At 48.3% G+C, this 15,483-nt stretch overlaps 1 protein-coding gene and 1 non-coding gene across 2 annotated transcripts in view; one reads left to right on the top strand and one right to left on the bottom strand.

The window, feature by feature from the left end:
- Positions 1–15,483, top strand: part of LOC126188271 (soluble guanylate cyclase 89Db-like) — a 540,286-nt gene that overhangs the window by 303,130 nt on the left and 221,673 nt on the right. Inside the window, exon 3 of the mRNA XM_049929850.1 lies at positions 6,348–6,541. Within this exon, the coding sequence (XP_049785807.1) occupies positions 6,348–6,541 (194 nt within the window). The remainder of the gene's footprint in view (positions 1–6,347; positions 6,542–15,483) is intronic.
- On the bottom strand, positions 579–686 carry LOC126189829 (U6 spliceosomal RNA). The gene has a single exon (XR_007538238.1). It is a non-coding gene; the product is annotated as a U6 spliceosomal RNA (small nuclear RNA).

The raw sequence follows: 15,483 nt of genomic DNA, 5'->3' as shown, positions 1-15,483 counted from the left end.
CCACTTCACATCACAGTGCTCTCTAGTCTTGCCCATTCGTCTTCTTCTTCTGCTGTTGCTGCGCCCATCTACTACTACTTCTTCCCCATTTTCGTTTCACTGACCCTTCCCTGTTTCAGTTTCCATTCATTACTTTCTTCCACTGTCACAACATTGCACCCCACTGAAACTTTGCGCAGGACACGCACCCCCGTTACATATTTCATCAAAGAGAAACATGACATCCACAAAGGCCGTGCTTTTTTCGATCTATAAATCTTCATTAATGATATTAATGTGTGATGTCTGTTATTTCGGCTATGTCCGAAAGAACAGACACTATGCGGAATCAGCATCAGCAGCGTTGATGCATCTTATGTAAGCTGTAAAATCATGATGTTAGTTGCATGAGGACTTTTTTTGCAGAGTCAGCTGCGACGAAGGAAAATGTGTGCCGGATCGGGATTCGAACCCGGGAACTCCTGCTTATTTATTTATTTCATTTTGTTCGTTTTATTTGGTCGTAGCGGACATGACATTCGTTGAAGTTCGTTGTTGATCCCTTCACTCAGTTTTTTATTACAGAGAGCAGCCAGTCAAAAAATTTGGCATGCTTCACGATTTTTCATGTCACCCTTGCCCAGGGGCCATGCTAATCTTCTCTTTCTTTCTTTATTGCATTTAGATTGCCCCCCCCCCTCCGAGGCTGGCAGCAGCGTAATAGGCCGTCGTACAGCCTACAGAAAAGTTGAAAAACACATTGAGAATATAAAACAACAATAAAACATGTGATAAAACAGTGACATTGTAAAAAACTGTAAAATGGCAGAAAGTTGTGGAATTTAAAATATAAAAACATGGCGTTGAAGATGCAGATGATGACACACAGTAAGTAGACAGGCACAATTAAAAAAACACAGGACAGTCGTATTTTTTATCTCATGCGAACAGAAACCAAACTAGCAACAGTATGGTCGCTGTTCGCAACACTGAACATTCACTTTAAACACAACTATAGAGGCGACACGGTGGCGGGGAAAACGGACCCAGGCTGATGAGGGGAAGAAAAGGGGGGAGGCGAGGAAAAGGGGGGAACCGATGGAGGAAGAGGACATAGAAAAAAGTGGGGGGGGGGGGCAGGGCAGACGCAGAAAGGATTTGGGAAGGCAGTGGTGGGGAAAGCAAAAGGACTCAGGGGAGAGAAGGGAGTCACAGAGAGGGTAGGTAGGGAAAAACAGGATGGAAGGGGGGAGAGGGAGGCCAGGAAAGGGACAGGGAGTGAGGGGGAGGTGAGCATCAGAGCTGATAGGGATAAATGGAGGGAGAGAGGGCATCATTTGGGTGGGGGTGTTGATGGAAGCCACTTTGAGCTAATCTCTTTTTTTATTCCACTTCGATTCCCCACCCCCCAGAAGGAGGGGGTGGCTGGCAGCAGCACAATACGCCACTCTGCAGCCTACAGAAAGGTTAAAAAAGAAAACAGAATTAGGAGATATCAGAACAATAAAAGCAGGCGAGGAAATGGTGACTGTTAAAAACTGAAACATGGCGAAAAAGATGTGAAGAAAAATATAAAAACAAACGGTGTGGTGATGCTGATTAAAACACATAGTAAATAGATAGGCACAATAAAAAACACATGGCGACAATCAGGTTTCACTTCACACACGATAAAAGGGGAGGAGAGGGAGCCCAGGAAAAGGACTGAGGGAAGGAGGAGGAGGAGGGGAGTATCAGAGGGATAAATGGAGGGAGAGAGGGCAACAACTGGAAGTGGGAGTTGGTGGAAGCCACCTCAGGAAAGGAGATGAAGGCTGTAAAGATGGAGGGTAGGGGGCACACAACAGTGAATGTGCGGCACTGGCAGGGGTTGGAGAGGAGAGGAGCAACCATGGGATGAGGGGCATCAAGGCGGTGAGAGGTGTAGAGGACGCATATATGTTCTAGAAAAAGGAGCACATGGGGGAAAGGAATCAGGCCCTAGAGGGTCTGCATGGGGGACGAAAGGCATATATGGAAGGCGAGGCAGAGTGCATGGTGCTAGAGGATGTGGAGGGAATTTGCGGTCGGATGAGTGGGGGGAGGGTTAATCTTCTCTTTTTTTTTCCTTTATTGATTTTCAATGCCCCCCCCCCCCCCCCGAAGGGGGCGGGCTTGGAAGCAGCTTAGTATGCTGCTCTACAGCCTACAGACTTTTTTCTAAAAAACAGAAGAAGAAAAGAAAACAAGAAAAACGGGCGATAAAACGGTGACGTAAAGTGTAAAATGGCGGAAAAATGCGGAAAGTTAAAACAGAAAGCAAAAGGGGGGTTGGCAATGTTAATAAAAGACACAGGAATCAGACAAGTAACATAGTACACACACAATTAAAAAACATGTCGACAGTCTGGTTTCTGTTCGCAAGAGATAAAAAGCACACCCAGCAACAGTATGATGGCTGTTCTCAACACTTCCCAAAAAACACAACACGGAACACTCACTGTAAAACACTGCACGAAAATGGTGGCACAAAGATGACACTCCTGAGCCAAAGGCAGATGGGGGGGGGGGACCTGGAGGAGGGAGAAGAACAAGGAGGGAGGAAGGAAAAAAAGAAAAGGGGGGAACCAAGGAAGGAGAGGACTAATAAAGGGGGAGAGGGGCAGGGCAGACACAAGAGGGAATGAGAGGAGGCAGAGGAGGGAAATGCAAAAGGACTCGGGGGGAGAAGGGGGCAGAGAGAGGGGAAGTGGGGAAAAAAGAGGATGGTAGGGGGGGAGAGGGAACCCAGGAAAAGGACAGAGGAAAGGAGGGGGAGTGAGGATCAGAGTTGATAGGAGGGATAAATGTAGGGAGAGAGGGCATCATCCGGGAGGGGGATTTGGTGGAAGCCACCTTGGGAAAGGAGATGAAGGGTGTAGAGATGGAGGCTGGGGGGACATAACAGTGAAGACGTGGCAGGGGGCGGGGATGGGAGAGGAGAGGAGCAACCAGGGGGTGATGGGGATCAAGGCGGCGGGAGGTGTAGAGGATGCGGATATGTTTGAGGAATAGGAGCAGATGGGGGAAAGGAATGAGATCATAGAGGATCCGCATGGGGGACGGCAGGCGTATACGGAAGGCGAGGCAGAGTGCATGACGCTCAAGGATCTGGAGGGACTTATAGAATTTGGGGGGGGGGGGCAGATATCCAGGCAGGACTGGCATAACAGAGGATGGGACAGATAAAGGATTTGTAGGTGTGGAGGATGGTAGAGGGGTGCAACCCCCATGTCCGGCCAGAGAGGAGTTTTGGTGTTGGAGGCGGTTGTGGGCTTTGGATTGGATGGAGCGGAGATGAGGGATCCAGGTGAGGTGACGGTCAATGGTGAGGCCAAGGTAGGTGAGGGTGGGGGTGAGGTGGACAGGATGGGCGCAGACAGTAAGGGAGAAATCCAGGAGCCAGAAGGAGCGAGTGGTATGACCTACGATGATTGAATGGGTCTTGGAAGGATTGATTTTAAGGAGCCACTGGTTACACCATGCAGCAAAAAGGTCAAGGTGATTCTGGAGAAGGCGTTGGGATCGTTGGAGGGTAGGAGCGAGGGCGAGGAATTCTGTGTCATCAGCATATTGCAAGAGGTGTACTGGATGGGGGGGGGGGGAGTTGGGGCATATCTGCCATGTACAGGAGGTAGAGGAGAGGGGAGAGGCCAGAGCCCTGGGGCACGCCTGCAGAGGGGTAGAAGGTGTGGGAATTGGCATTATGGATGGTAACATAGGAGGGGTGGTGGGAGAGGAAGGAGGCCATCAGACGGATGTAGTTGATAGGAAGGGCATAGGTTTGGAGTTTAAACAGAAGACTGGGATGCCAGACACGGTCGCAGGCCTTTTTGAGGTCAAGGGAGACAAAAATGGTGGAGCAACGGGAGTTATGCTGGAGGGAGAGGAGATGAGTGAGGCGGAGGAGTTGGTCATCAGCAGAGAAGGAAGGTCAAAAGCCACATTGGGTGTTGGGGAGGAGGTGGTTTTGGCGGAGGTGGTGATGGATGCGCCAGGAAAGGATGGATTCCAAGAGCCTGCTGAACACCGATGTGAGACAGATAGGACGAAAGGAAGAGGCCTCAGATGGAGGCTTGTTGGGTTTGGAGAACATCAGGATACGGGAGGTTTTCTACAGGTCGGGATAGAAGCCAGTGGCAAGGATGACATTGTAGAGGGTGGCAAGGACTGAAAGGAAGGAGGGAGGGCAGTGTTTGAGGTGGCGGTAGGTAATGCAGTCATGGCCCGGAGCAGTGTTGCGTTTAGTGAGGAGTGTGAGGCTGATGTCCTGTGTAGTGATGGGAGTGTTAAGTTCAGATGGTGGTGTGTGGCCCAAGTACTGGTAGCTAGGAGCAAGGGGAGGAACAGAGGTATTCGTACTGTCCATGACGTCAGGGAAGAGGGAATAATCAAAGTGGGGATCATCTGGGATGGAAAAAACATTGGAGAGGTGAGAGGCAAAGTGGTTGGCCTTACTGAGGTTGTCAGGAAAGGGAGTCATTAAGGAGGAGAGGGTACTGGGGAGTGGGGCGGTTCCCAGTAAGGCGGTGGAAAGCAGACCAATACTTGGAAGAGTTTATGGGGAGCGTGGTGTTGAGTTGTGTACATGTCTGGCGCCAGGCACGACGTTTCTTCGCAGTAATCAGGTTGCGGATGTGTCGTTGTAATTGCCAGTGGCGGGTAAGTGTATCCCGGTCACGAGTGCGGAGAAAAGAGCGGTAGAGGCGGCGGAATTCTCGAAGGAGAAGGACGGCCTGTGGAGGCAGTGCAGGGCAGTGAGGGTGGATGGCTTTGGTGGGGATATGGGTGGCGACGGCGTCAGACAAGGTCTGGTGCAGGAAGGCAGCAGTGCGAGAGATGTCATCAGATTGGAGGGTAAGGTCGTGGCCGTCAACCTGGGTGTGAATGGAGTCCTGGTAGGCATCCCAGTTGGCACGGGAGTAATCATGGACAAGTTTAGGAGGGACGTCGTGGCGAGGAGCGTTGCGGGGATGGCGACCATTAGAGATAGTGAGGAGAACAGGAGCATGGTCACTGCCAATGAGGTCAAGGACATCTGCAGTGATGCGCCCAAGGAGGTTGAGAGAGGCAAGGACCACATTGGGAGTGTTGTTGGATTTGGGTCAGGTGTGCTGAGACAGGGGAACCAGGTCTCCCTGGAGGGTGGTGAGAAACTTATGCCACCGCTGGAGGTCGGCAGGATCACGGCTGTGGATATTGAGGTCGGCGGCAATCACGTAGGTGGAGAAGGTGTGGTCAATGTGGGCCAGGAAATCGTACGGGATGGGGGTGCGAGGGCGGACATAAATGGTGGCACAGGTGATGGTAAGGGTGGGGAAGAAGAGGCTGAGGGTGAGATGCTCGGCAGGATTGTTAAGGAGAGGTTGGGGCCGGACAGGGAGGTGCTTGAGGTGGCTTATAGCAACTCCGCCACGCGCCAGAGGGTACGGGTTATTGGTGCGGTGAAGGGTGTAAGGAGCCGTGGAGATGGAGATACGGGGTTGAAGGAAGATTTCATTTAGGATGAAGGCATCCACGCGGTGCTGACGGAGGGTGTGGAGGAATAGGAGTTTGTGGTTGGGCAGGGAGCGAATGTTGTGGTACAGGATACGGTAGGGTTGTTGTACCATGGAAGGGGAGAGTTAGACGAGGGTGGTGAGGGGGGTGAAGGTGAAGTGGGCCTGGTTGTGGGAGTATGTGGCATAGATGGTAAGATGGAAGATGGAATGGGCAGCGAGGGCGATTTGGGAAAGGGTGTGGGAGCGCTGTAAGGGGAAACTTCTCTGTTATCGTTCCAATTTTGGTACATGTACCGCAAAAGCGCGTACGACTGTGCAGTGGCACTCAAGATGGTGAATTCGTAGCCCATTGAGGCTACGTTTCAGAAGAACAGACACCACGCATTCTTATAAATAATTGGCTTCGATGGGCTATGAATCCACAACCTTCAGTGCAGATGCAGATTTCATTCTACCTCCAGCGAGAATCTAAAATTGTCAGCATGGAGGACATGGACAGCGGCTGCGGATAGATGGCGCTAGGTGGGAATGTGGGTTGGCTGCGTACCGTATCGAGAGAGCCAGTGGAAGAGCGGCAAACACTGTGTAGCCTACATACGATTCCAGGTTGCAGTCCAGCCTGACGCACATTTTGGCTTGTCGCCACTGATTCCGCAAAAATTCCCGATGCAGGTGACGTCATGAATTCCTTCTCTCCTCCTCCCCACATTCGGCTTACATTAATGTTCGGTCTCATTGCATTTCCATGAAACGTTAGGTAGATCGCAGGTTCCACTGTTGAATCGTTAATTACTGCTCGTCCTCACTTTACAATGGTATGTGACTAGTTTTTTGATGTTATGTTTGCAGGTACGACTTGCCCATAAAAGCTACGGGCCGGCACTTCGCGGACTTCCTGCAGAACGTGGACAACATCCACATGCAGATGCGCTTCACCTACCCAAAGATGAAGAGCCCCAGCATGTACATCACTCACGTGGACCCGCACGGCGTCGAACTCGTGTACCGCAGCTCGAGACGCGGATTCGTCCACTACCTGATGGGTAAGTGCAGAGGCGAGGCAAAGTGGCGATCTGACACCCTAGGCCAGGGCTCATCAAACTTTCTTGCTCAAGAGCCAGTATTGACATTGTGGGGCGGCACTTCGAGCCGCAAATGTACCTATCTCATTATTAATTGGTAAGCTGCGTAACTGGTAATTTATGAGCTCCCAAGAGACCAGCTATAGTAAGGGCGTAGGCTCCCAAGTACTAATGACTAAAAGTCAGTACCTATCCCGACGCTTCCCATCGACCTTACTGCCACCCTAGGCGACAAGTTGAGACAGTGTAATTGTCTGACGAAATGTTATTGTGTTATCTGTGTGAGTGGAAGATTGATTAACAACAGTAATTTTACTTTTGATTAAATGCATTATGCAATACGAGACACAACCACAAATATTCCATGACGTTTCGGGACTGCAGCCGGATGACGTCGATTTATTGTCACGCTATTTCGGCAGTCAACCATTCTGAGGATTCGAACTGTCGACTACGGAATGTTCAGCAGTCATGAGACAGCTCGTGCACTGCTTAAAGATCGCGCACTGTATATAGCATTTTCAACCATGACAACTCTTAACGTCATCAACAATTTGTGGCGTAACTGGCAGTCGGCCTCTCCAAGAAGCAGTTTCCAAATAGTAAGCTAATTCTAACTTCCAAATCACGTTCTTCACCACCGATGCGGAACGAGGATTTCTCTGTATTCTTTTAACGCGTCGACACTCGCGAAGCGCACCAGCACTATAGCTGTTGTTTTGATGAAACAGCTTTACAAGTAAAGACCTGCCCACGTTGTTCAGACCCATGTTGATCGTCTGTAACTGTCTTGCAGACTGATGCATCTCTTTCAACACTACGTCGCAGAGCCAGTAGCGACACTTAACGGCAAGTCATGAGACTAACACTACTAACAGAGAAAATCTTGCGGCGCACCGTCTGAATTCCATTCTTATAAAGTTGGGTACCTATGCGATGAATGGTTTTCCTTCTACACAGGCCCAAGTACCGAGAGTTTAGTTATAACTACCCTGTACATCATGGGAAGTGGTGTCAGCCTTCTCAATAAGGAAACGATCATAAATGCACAATTATGGGCTAGTGCTGGCACAAAAAAGCTATCCACCATGAGAACAATCCATAAAATACTTAAGAAAACAGTAGGAGTTCGTTCTAGCCCTTAGAAAATATTAGTTGATGTACCTAGAGAACGAACTAATTGGAAAGACGTAAATAAGCCAAATAAGCCATTACTGAGCGGTGATGGATGGTAGAGAAATGAAAAATTGTACTGAAATGCAGGAAGATCTGCAACGAATTGACGCATGGTGCAGGGAATGGCAATTGAATCTCAATGTAGACAAGTGTAATGTGCTGCGAATACATAGAAAGAAAGATCCCTTATCATTTAGCTACAATAAAGCAGGTCAGCAACTGGAAGCAGTTAATTCCATAAATTATCTGGGAGTAGGCATTAGGAGTGATTTAAAATGGAATGATCATATAAAATTAATCGTCGGTAAAGCGAATGCCAGACTGAGATTCATTGGAAGAAACCTAAGGAAATGCAGTCCGAAAACAAAGGAAGTAGGTTACAGTACACTTGTTCACCCACTGCTTGAATACTGCTCACCGGTGTGGGATCCGTACCAGATAGGGTTGATAGAAGAGATAGAGAAGATCCAACGGAGAGCAGCGCGCTTCATTACAGGATCATTTAGTAATCGCGAAAGTGTTACGGAGATGATAGATAAACTCCAGTGGAAGACTCTGCAAGAGATACACTCAGTAGCTTGGTACGGGCTTTTGTTGAAGTTTCGAGAACATACCTTCACCAAGAGGTCAAGCAGTATATTGCTCCCTCCTACGTATATCTCGCGAAGAGACCATGAGGATAAAATCAGAGAGATTAGAGCCCACACAGAGGCATACCGACAATCTTTCTTTCCACGAACAATTCGAGACTGGAATAGAAGGAAGAACCGATAGAGCTACTCAAGGTACCGTCCGCCACACACCGTCAGGTGGCTAGCGGAGTATGGATTTAGATGTAGATGTAGGGAAGGGGACCAAGACGCGGGTGCTTGAGCACGTTGTTGACCACGAAAGCATCGGTGACTGGCGGTCGGTTACATTTAGAACCGGAAGCGAGCCCTAGAGATGCGACTGAATTCCTGTCGTTAAAACTTCCTGGCAGATTAAAACTGTGTGCCCGACCGAGACTCGAACTCGGGACCTTTGCCTTTCGCGGGCAAGTGCTCTACCATCTGAGCTACCGAAGCAAGACTCACGCCCGGTACTCACAGCTTTACTTCTGCCAGTACCTCGTCTCCTACCTTCCAAACTTTACAGAAGCTCTCCTGCGAACCTTGCAGAGGTCATCAGTCCCCTAGAACTTAGAACTACTTACACCTAACTAACCTAAGGACATCACACATATCCATGCCCGACGCAGGATTCGAACCTGCGACCGTAGCGGTCGCGCGGTTCCAGACTGCAGCGCCTAGAACCACCACCCCGGCCGGAATTTACGGGTATCACAGAAGTAAGAGAAAATCGTGAGAGACAAAAGATGCAAGTGTCACTCTAGCTGTATGGTAAATATTCTTTGAGGATTATTCGGTTCACTAAGAACCATTTAACAGTTTGGAAGTACCACATGTAAGCTAAATCAATTTTGTACGTTTACGATTGAGCCGTTACGTGGGTGAGAAGGTAAGTTTCATTATCGACTTCTTCTTCCTCTTTAGTGTACCTGTCTTCTGACGTGTTTCAACTGGAGGCTGACCATCTTTCCTCATCTGTTTGTATGTTCACAGACATCAAAAAAAGTTTTACATCACCCTGGTCCCAGAACTCCTGAAGATAGACGTTGACTGTGGATATTGTATCACAGACACAGTCCCTTTGACTGTTCCGAGATGTCACCAAACCCGCCCAAAGATGTAAACAACCATTCATGAGCAGCTCCCATTAGACGGAGGGGGTCCGACAGCCGATCAGTTCCAGTCTTCCACCAGGAAGGAGGTGCACGGCTCTTGCTGTCTGTAGTTCAACCATTCCTCGACGGTCAATACCGTGGTTCTACATCTACGTGCTTACTCTGCTACTCACAATAAAGTGCCCGTCAGAGGGTTGAATGAACCACCTTCAAGCTGTCTCTCTACCGTTCCACTCTCGAACGGCGCGCGGTAAAAATGAGCACTTCAATTTTTCTGCCCGAGCCCTCATTTCTCTTATTTTATCGTGATGATCAATTCTCCCTATGTAGGTGGGTGCCAACAGAATGTTTTCGCAATCGGATGAGAATACTGGTGATTGAAATTTCATGAGAAGATCCGGTCGCAACGGAAAACGCTTTTATTTTAATGATTGCCACTCCAACTCACGTATCATGTCTATGGCACTGTCTCCCCTATTTTCTAATAATACAAAACAAGCCGCCCATCTTTGAACTTTTTCGATGTGATCCGTCAGTCCCACCTGGTGCGGATACCACACCGCACAGCAATACTCCACAATAGGGCGGACAAGCGTGGTGTAGGCAGTCTCTTTAGTAGATCTGTTGCACCTTCTAAGTGCTCTGCCAGTGAATGGAAATCTTTGGTTTGCTCTACCTACAACACTATCTATGTGATCGTTCCAAATTAGGTTATTTGTAACTGTAATCCCTAAGTATTTAGTTGAATTTACAGCCTTCAGATTTGTGTGACTTATCGTGAATCGAAATTTAGCGCATTTCTTTTCGTACTCATGTGAATAACTTCACACTTTTGTTTATTCAGGGTCAATTGCCACTTTTCGCATCATACAGGTATCTTATCTTAATCATTTTGAAATTAGTTTTGGTCATCTGATGACTTTACAAGACGGTAAATGACAGCATCGTCTGCAAACAATCTAAGAGGGCTACTCAGATTGTCTCCTATGTCGTTACTATACACTCATGGTCATAAATAAAGGATAATGCAGAAGGTGGTGCCACACAACGTGGCACTAGACAAAACTGGCGCTAATAGCATAGGCACATAGGGAACACACACGACACAGATCTGTAAGTCCACGGTATTGGCGATAAGTTGAGAAAACAATCCCGAAACACATGTGATACAAAACGCCACTGTTTCCTGCGCATGTACCCCGACATCAATATGGGATATGATCACCATGCACACGTACACAGGCCGCAGAACGGGATGGCGTACTCTGTATTAGGTGGTCGAGCAGCTGCTGGGGTGTAGCCTCCCATTTTTGCACCAATGCCTGTCGGAGATCCTGAAGTGTCCTAGGGGTTTGAAGACGTGCAGCGATACGTCGACCGAGAGCATCCCAGACGTGCTCGATGGGGTTTAGGTCTGGAGAACAGGCAGGCCACTCCATTCGTCTGGTATCTTCTGTTTCAAGGTACTCCTCCACCATGGCAATTCGGTGGGGCCGTGCGTTATCATCCATCAGGAGGAAGGTGGAACCCACTGCACCCATGAAAAGGCGGACATACTGGTACAAAATGACGTCCCTATACACCTGACCTAATACAGTTCCTCTGTCAAAGACATGCAGGGGTGTACGTGCACCAATCATAATCCCACTCCACACCATCAAACCACGACCTTCATACAGGTCCCTTTCAAGGACATTAAGGGGCTGGCATCTGGTTCCTGGTTCACGCCAGATGATAACCCGGCGAGAACCACTGTTCAGACTATACCTGGACTCGTTCGTGAACATAACCTGGGACCAATGTTTCAATCACAATTTACTGTGTTCTTGACACCGGGCTTTACGGACTCTCCTGTGACAAGGGGTCAGTGGAATGCACCTTGCAGGTCTCCGGGCGAATAAATCATGTCTGGTTAGTCGTCTGTAGTTTGTACGTCTGGAGACAACTGTTCCAGTGCCTGCGGTAAGGTCCCTGCAGTACTCCGTGGCCGTCTGCGGGCACTGATGGTGAGATATCGGTCTTCTTGTGGTGTTGTACACTGTGGACGTCCCGTACTGTAGCTCCTGGACACGTTTCCTGTCTGCTGGAATCGTTGCCATAATCTTGAGATCACACTTTGTGGCACACGAAGGGCCCGTGCTACAACCTGCTGTGTTTGACCAGCCTCCAGTCGCCCTTGTATTCTACCCCTCATAACGTCATCGTATGTGTTCTTCGAGACATTTTTAACACACAGTCACCATTATCACGTCTGAAAACGTCTGCACACTTACTCGCTGCACCGTACTCTGACATGCGCTAACACACCTCTGCGTATGTGGATTGCTGCCAGCGCCACCGTGCGACGACCGCAGGTCAAATGCACCGCATGATCATAGGCCGAGGTGATTTAAACCCGCAAACCGCCCACCAGAGTGATGTTTCATCACGTATAAGCACTATCCTTAATTTATGAGCATGAGTGTGGATCAGGAACAAAAGAGGACCTAGAATGCTTCCTTGGGGAGCGCCGGATATTAATTCTATTTTACTCGATGACTTTCCGTCTATTACTACGAGCTGTGACCTTTCTGTCAGGAAATCAGGAATCCAGTTGCACAACTGAGGCGATATTCCATAGGCACGCAGTTTGGTTAGAAGACGCTTATGGGGAACGGTATCAAAAGCCTTCTGGAAATCTAAAAATATGGAATCAATATGACATCCCCTGTCGATAGCACTCATTACTTCATGAGTATAAACTGCAAGTTGTGTTTCACAAGAACGATGTTTCCTGTATCCGTGCTGATTATGTGTCAATAAATCGTTTTCTTCGAGGTAATTCATAATGTTCGAATACAGTATGTGTTCCAAAACCCTACCGCAAATAGACGTTAGTGATATGGGCTTGTAATTCAGCGGATGACTCCTATTTCCCTTTTTGAGTATTGATGTGACTTGAGCAATTTTCCAGTCTTTAGGTACGGAACTTTCTGTGAGCTATCGGTTGTATACAACTGCTAAATATGAAGCTATCGCATCAGCATAATCTCAAAGGAATCTGACCGGTATACGGTCTGGACAGGAGGCCTTGCGTTTATTGAGTGATTTAAGCTGCTTTGCTACACCGAGGATATCGACTTCTATGTTTCTCATCTTCGCAGTCGTTCTTGATTGGAAGTCAGGAATATTTACTTCGTCACCTTTGGTGAAGAGTTTCGCAAAACCGTGATTAATAACTCTGCGTTAGTGGCACTGTCATCAGTGACTTCACCGTTGTTATCGCGCAGTGATGGTATTGATTGCGTATTGCCACTGGTGTGCTTTATGTATGACCAGAATCTCTTTGTGTTTTCTGCCAGATTTCGAGACAGAGTTTCGTTGTGGAAATTATTAAAAGCATCTCGCATTGAAGTACGCGCTGTATTCTGAACTTCTGCAAAACTTTGCCAATCTCGGGGATTTTGCGTTCTTTTAAATTTGGCATGTCTTTGTCGTTGCTTCTGCAACAGCGATCTTGACCCGTTTTGTGTACCATGGGGGATCAGTACCATCACTTATTAATTTATGTGGTATATATCTCTCAATTGCCTTCGATACTATCTCTTTATAAACATTCCACATCTTTTCTACGCTGAAGTGATCAGATCGTAAGGAGTGGAGACTGTCTCTTAAAAAGGCGTTAATAACATTTTTATCAACTTTTTTAAATAGATGTACTTTGCGTTTCTTTTTAATTGTTCTGAGTGTTACGGTATTCAGCCTAGCAGCAACTGCCTTGTGGTCGCTAATCCTGTATTCGTCATGATACTCCCTATTTGTATAGCACTATTTGTTGCTAAAAGGTCATTGACGCTTTCGCAACCATTTACGCTTCGAGTGGGCTAATTGTTCAAATTAATTTTCTTAGAAAGCGTTAAGTACAATTTCGGATGACGTTTTATGCCTACCGCCGGCTTTAAATGTGTAATTTTTACAGCATATGGAGGGTAGATTGAAGTCACCACCGACTATAATTGTATAAGTGGGTTATCTATGTGAAATAAGACTTAAGTTTTCTTTGAACTGTTCAACAACGGTATCTTCTGAGTCGGGGGGCGGAGGGGGGAGGTCGGTAAAACGATCCTATTAATAGTTCAGTCTGATTGTCAAGTATAGCCTCTACCCATACTATTTCACAGGAACTATCTAATTCAGTTTCACAAAAAGGTAAACTACTTCTGACAGCAATAAATACTCCACCACGAACTGTTAGATAGAACTTATTTCTGGCTTTAGCCAGTTTTCCGTACCTATAACCATTTGAACTTCAGTGCTCTCTATCAGGGCTTGGAGCCCTGGTTCCTTCCCAACACAGCTACGACAATTTACAGCTGCAATACCGATTGTTTCTGCAACTACCTTACTGTGTTTTACCTTCCTCCTTTTAGACGTACGCCCTTTCTGCGGTTTCCTGAGACTCTCTAACCTAAAAAACTGTTCAGTCCGTTCCACGCAACCCCCGCTACCCGTGTAGTGCTGGGTGTAATGAACTCCTGACCTGTGAAGCGGAACCCGGAAACCCACCACCCGATGGCGCAAGTCAAGGAATCTGCAGCCTACACGGTCACAGAACCGCCTGAAACTCTGATTCAGACCCTCCACTCGACTCTGCACTAAAGGACCACAGCTGCAGATGGTGAGCTCTGCCTTAATCACGCAAGCAAGTCTGGCAGTCTTTACGATTTCCGCTAGACGCCGGAAACCAGAGAGAATCTCCTCCGATCCAAAGCGACACACGTCATTGGTGCCGACATGGGCATCCACCTGCAGTTGGCTGCACCCCGTACTCCTCATGGCATCTGGAAGCACCCTTTCCACATCCGGAATGACTCCCCTCGGTATGCGCACCGAGTGCATACTGGCATCCTTCCCCTCCTTGGAAGCCGTGTCCCAACTACCAGCAAACCCACCCTCTGTGAATGCACAGACCTTGCAGGCTGAGAAGCTTCCTCTGGAACAGGGTGGACGACTGCATCCAGCTTAGAGACTTCGTCAGCCACAGATAACACCCGAAACCTGTTCGTCAAACGAACGGGGGAGGTCCTACGATCAGCACCTCTGAAAGTCTTTCGCTGCCTGCCAGACTTTAGAATGATCTCCCACTCGACGACGGGTCAACCTCAGTGCAGGCAGTACTTGTGACGGTCACAGCAGTGGCCCTATCGGGGGACACATGGATCGCGCTCGACGTCCGTCGCATCCCCGCGTCCGAAACCCCACAGTGATATCCCTTGGCAGCAGCCTCAAGCTGTGTAACGGAAGCCTGGAGCTGTGAGCGAAGGTTCACCAACTCCGCTCGCATCTCCTTACAGCAATCACAATGCCTATCCATTGCCGAAGTAGCTCCTGTTTGAAACTCGTAAAAATATGTAATAAACGAATCGTGTACTCCCCTTATTAGCAGCAGGACCTCGAGCGGCTCTGTCACTGACGGTCTAACCGATAGCATCCGCATTGTGCCAGGAAGGGCTCTCCACAAGGGAAGTGTCTAGGCATCTCAGAGTGAAACAAAGCGCTGTTGTTCGGACATGGAGGAGATACAGTGTGTGGTATAGTCAATGCCCACACCGTGGCGCCTGCATCTGCGTGGCCGCGGTCTTTACGTCATACAGCCAACGGCCGGCACGCTCCGCTTATGCGCAGCTCTGCACAGCTGTACAGTGCAGGTGCGGGCCTCACACACTGAGTGCCTCCGCACTGTCATAGCAACCTCGGCCGGCATCCTCCCGAGAGATAGTCACGTGAGGCCGCGCCGCCAATCATAACAGGACTAGAGATGGGCAAAACTGTTCTTTTCAGAGATTGGATCAGAACTGTTCACTCCCTGAAATGAATTAGCTCTTTTTCATGACTCACCACTCATTTACAATAGAAAATAAATGGAAGGCACATTGCCCTTTAAACTTGGTTTATTCCAGTACTATACCTGTATTTTGATCTTATTTGATCCTATTTTGAAGTAACACAGATAATGAGTAAG

This window comes from Schistocerca cancellata, chromosome 5 (genome assembly GCF_023864275.1).
Source record: "Schistocerca cancellata isolate TAMUIC-IGC-003103 chromosome 5, iqSchCanc2.1, whole genome shotgun sequence".
Classification (NCBI taxonomy): Eukaryota; Metazoa; Arthropoda; class Insecta; order Orthoptera; family Acrididae; genus Schistocerca; species Schistocerca cancellata.
The sequence above is the reverse complement of the archived record's forward strand: the minus strand, read 5'-3'. Positions and strand labels throughout refer to the sequence as shown.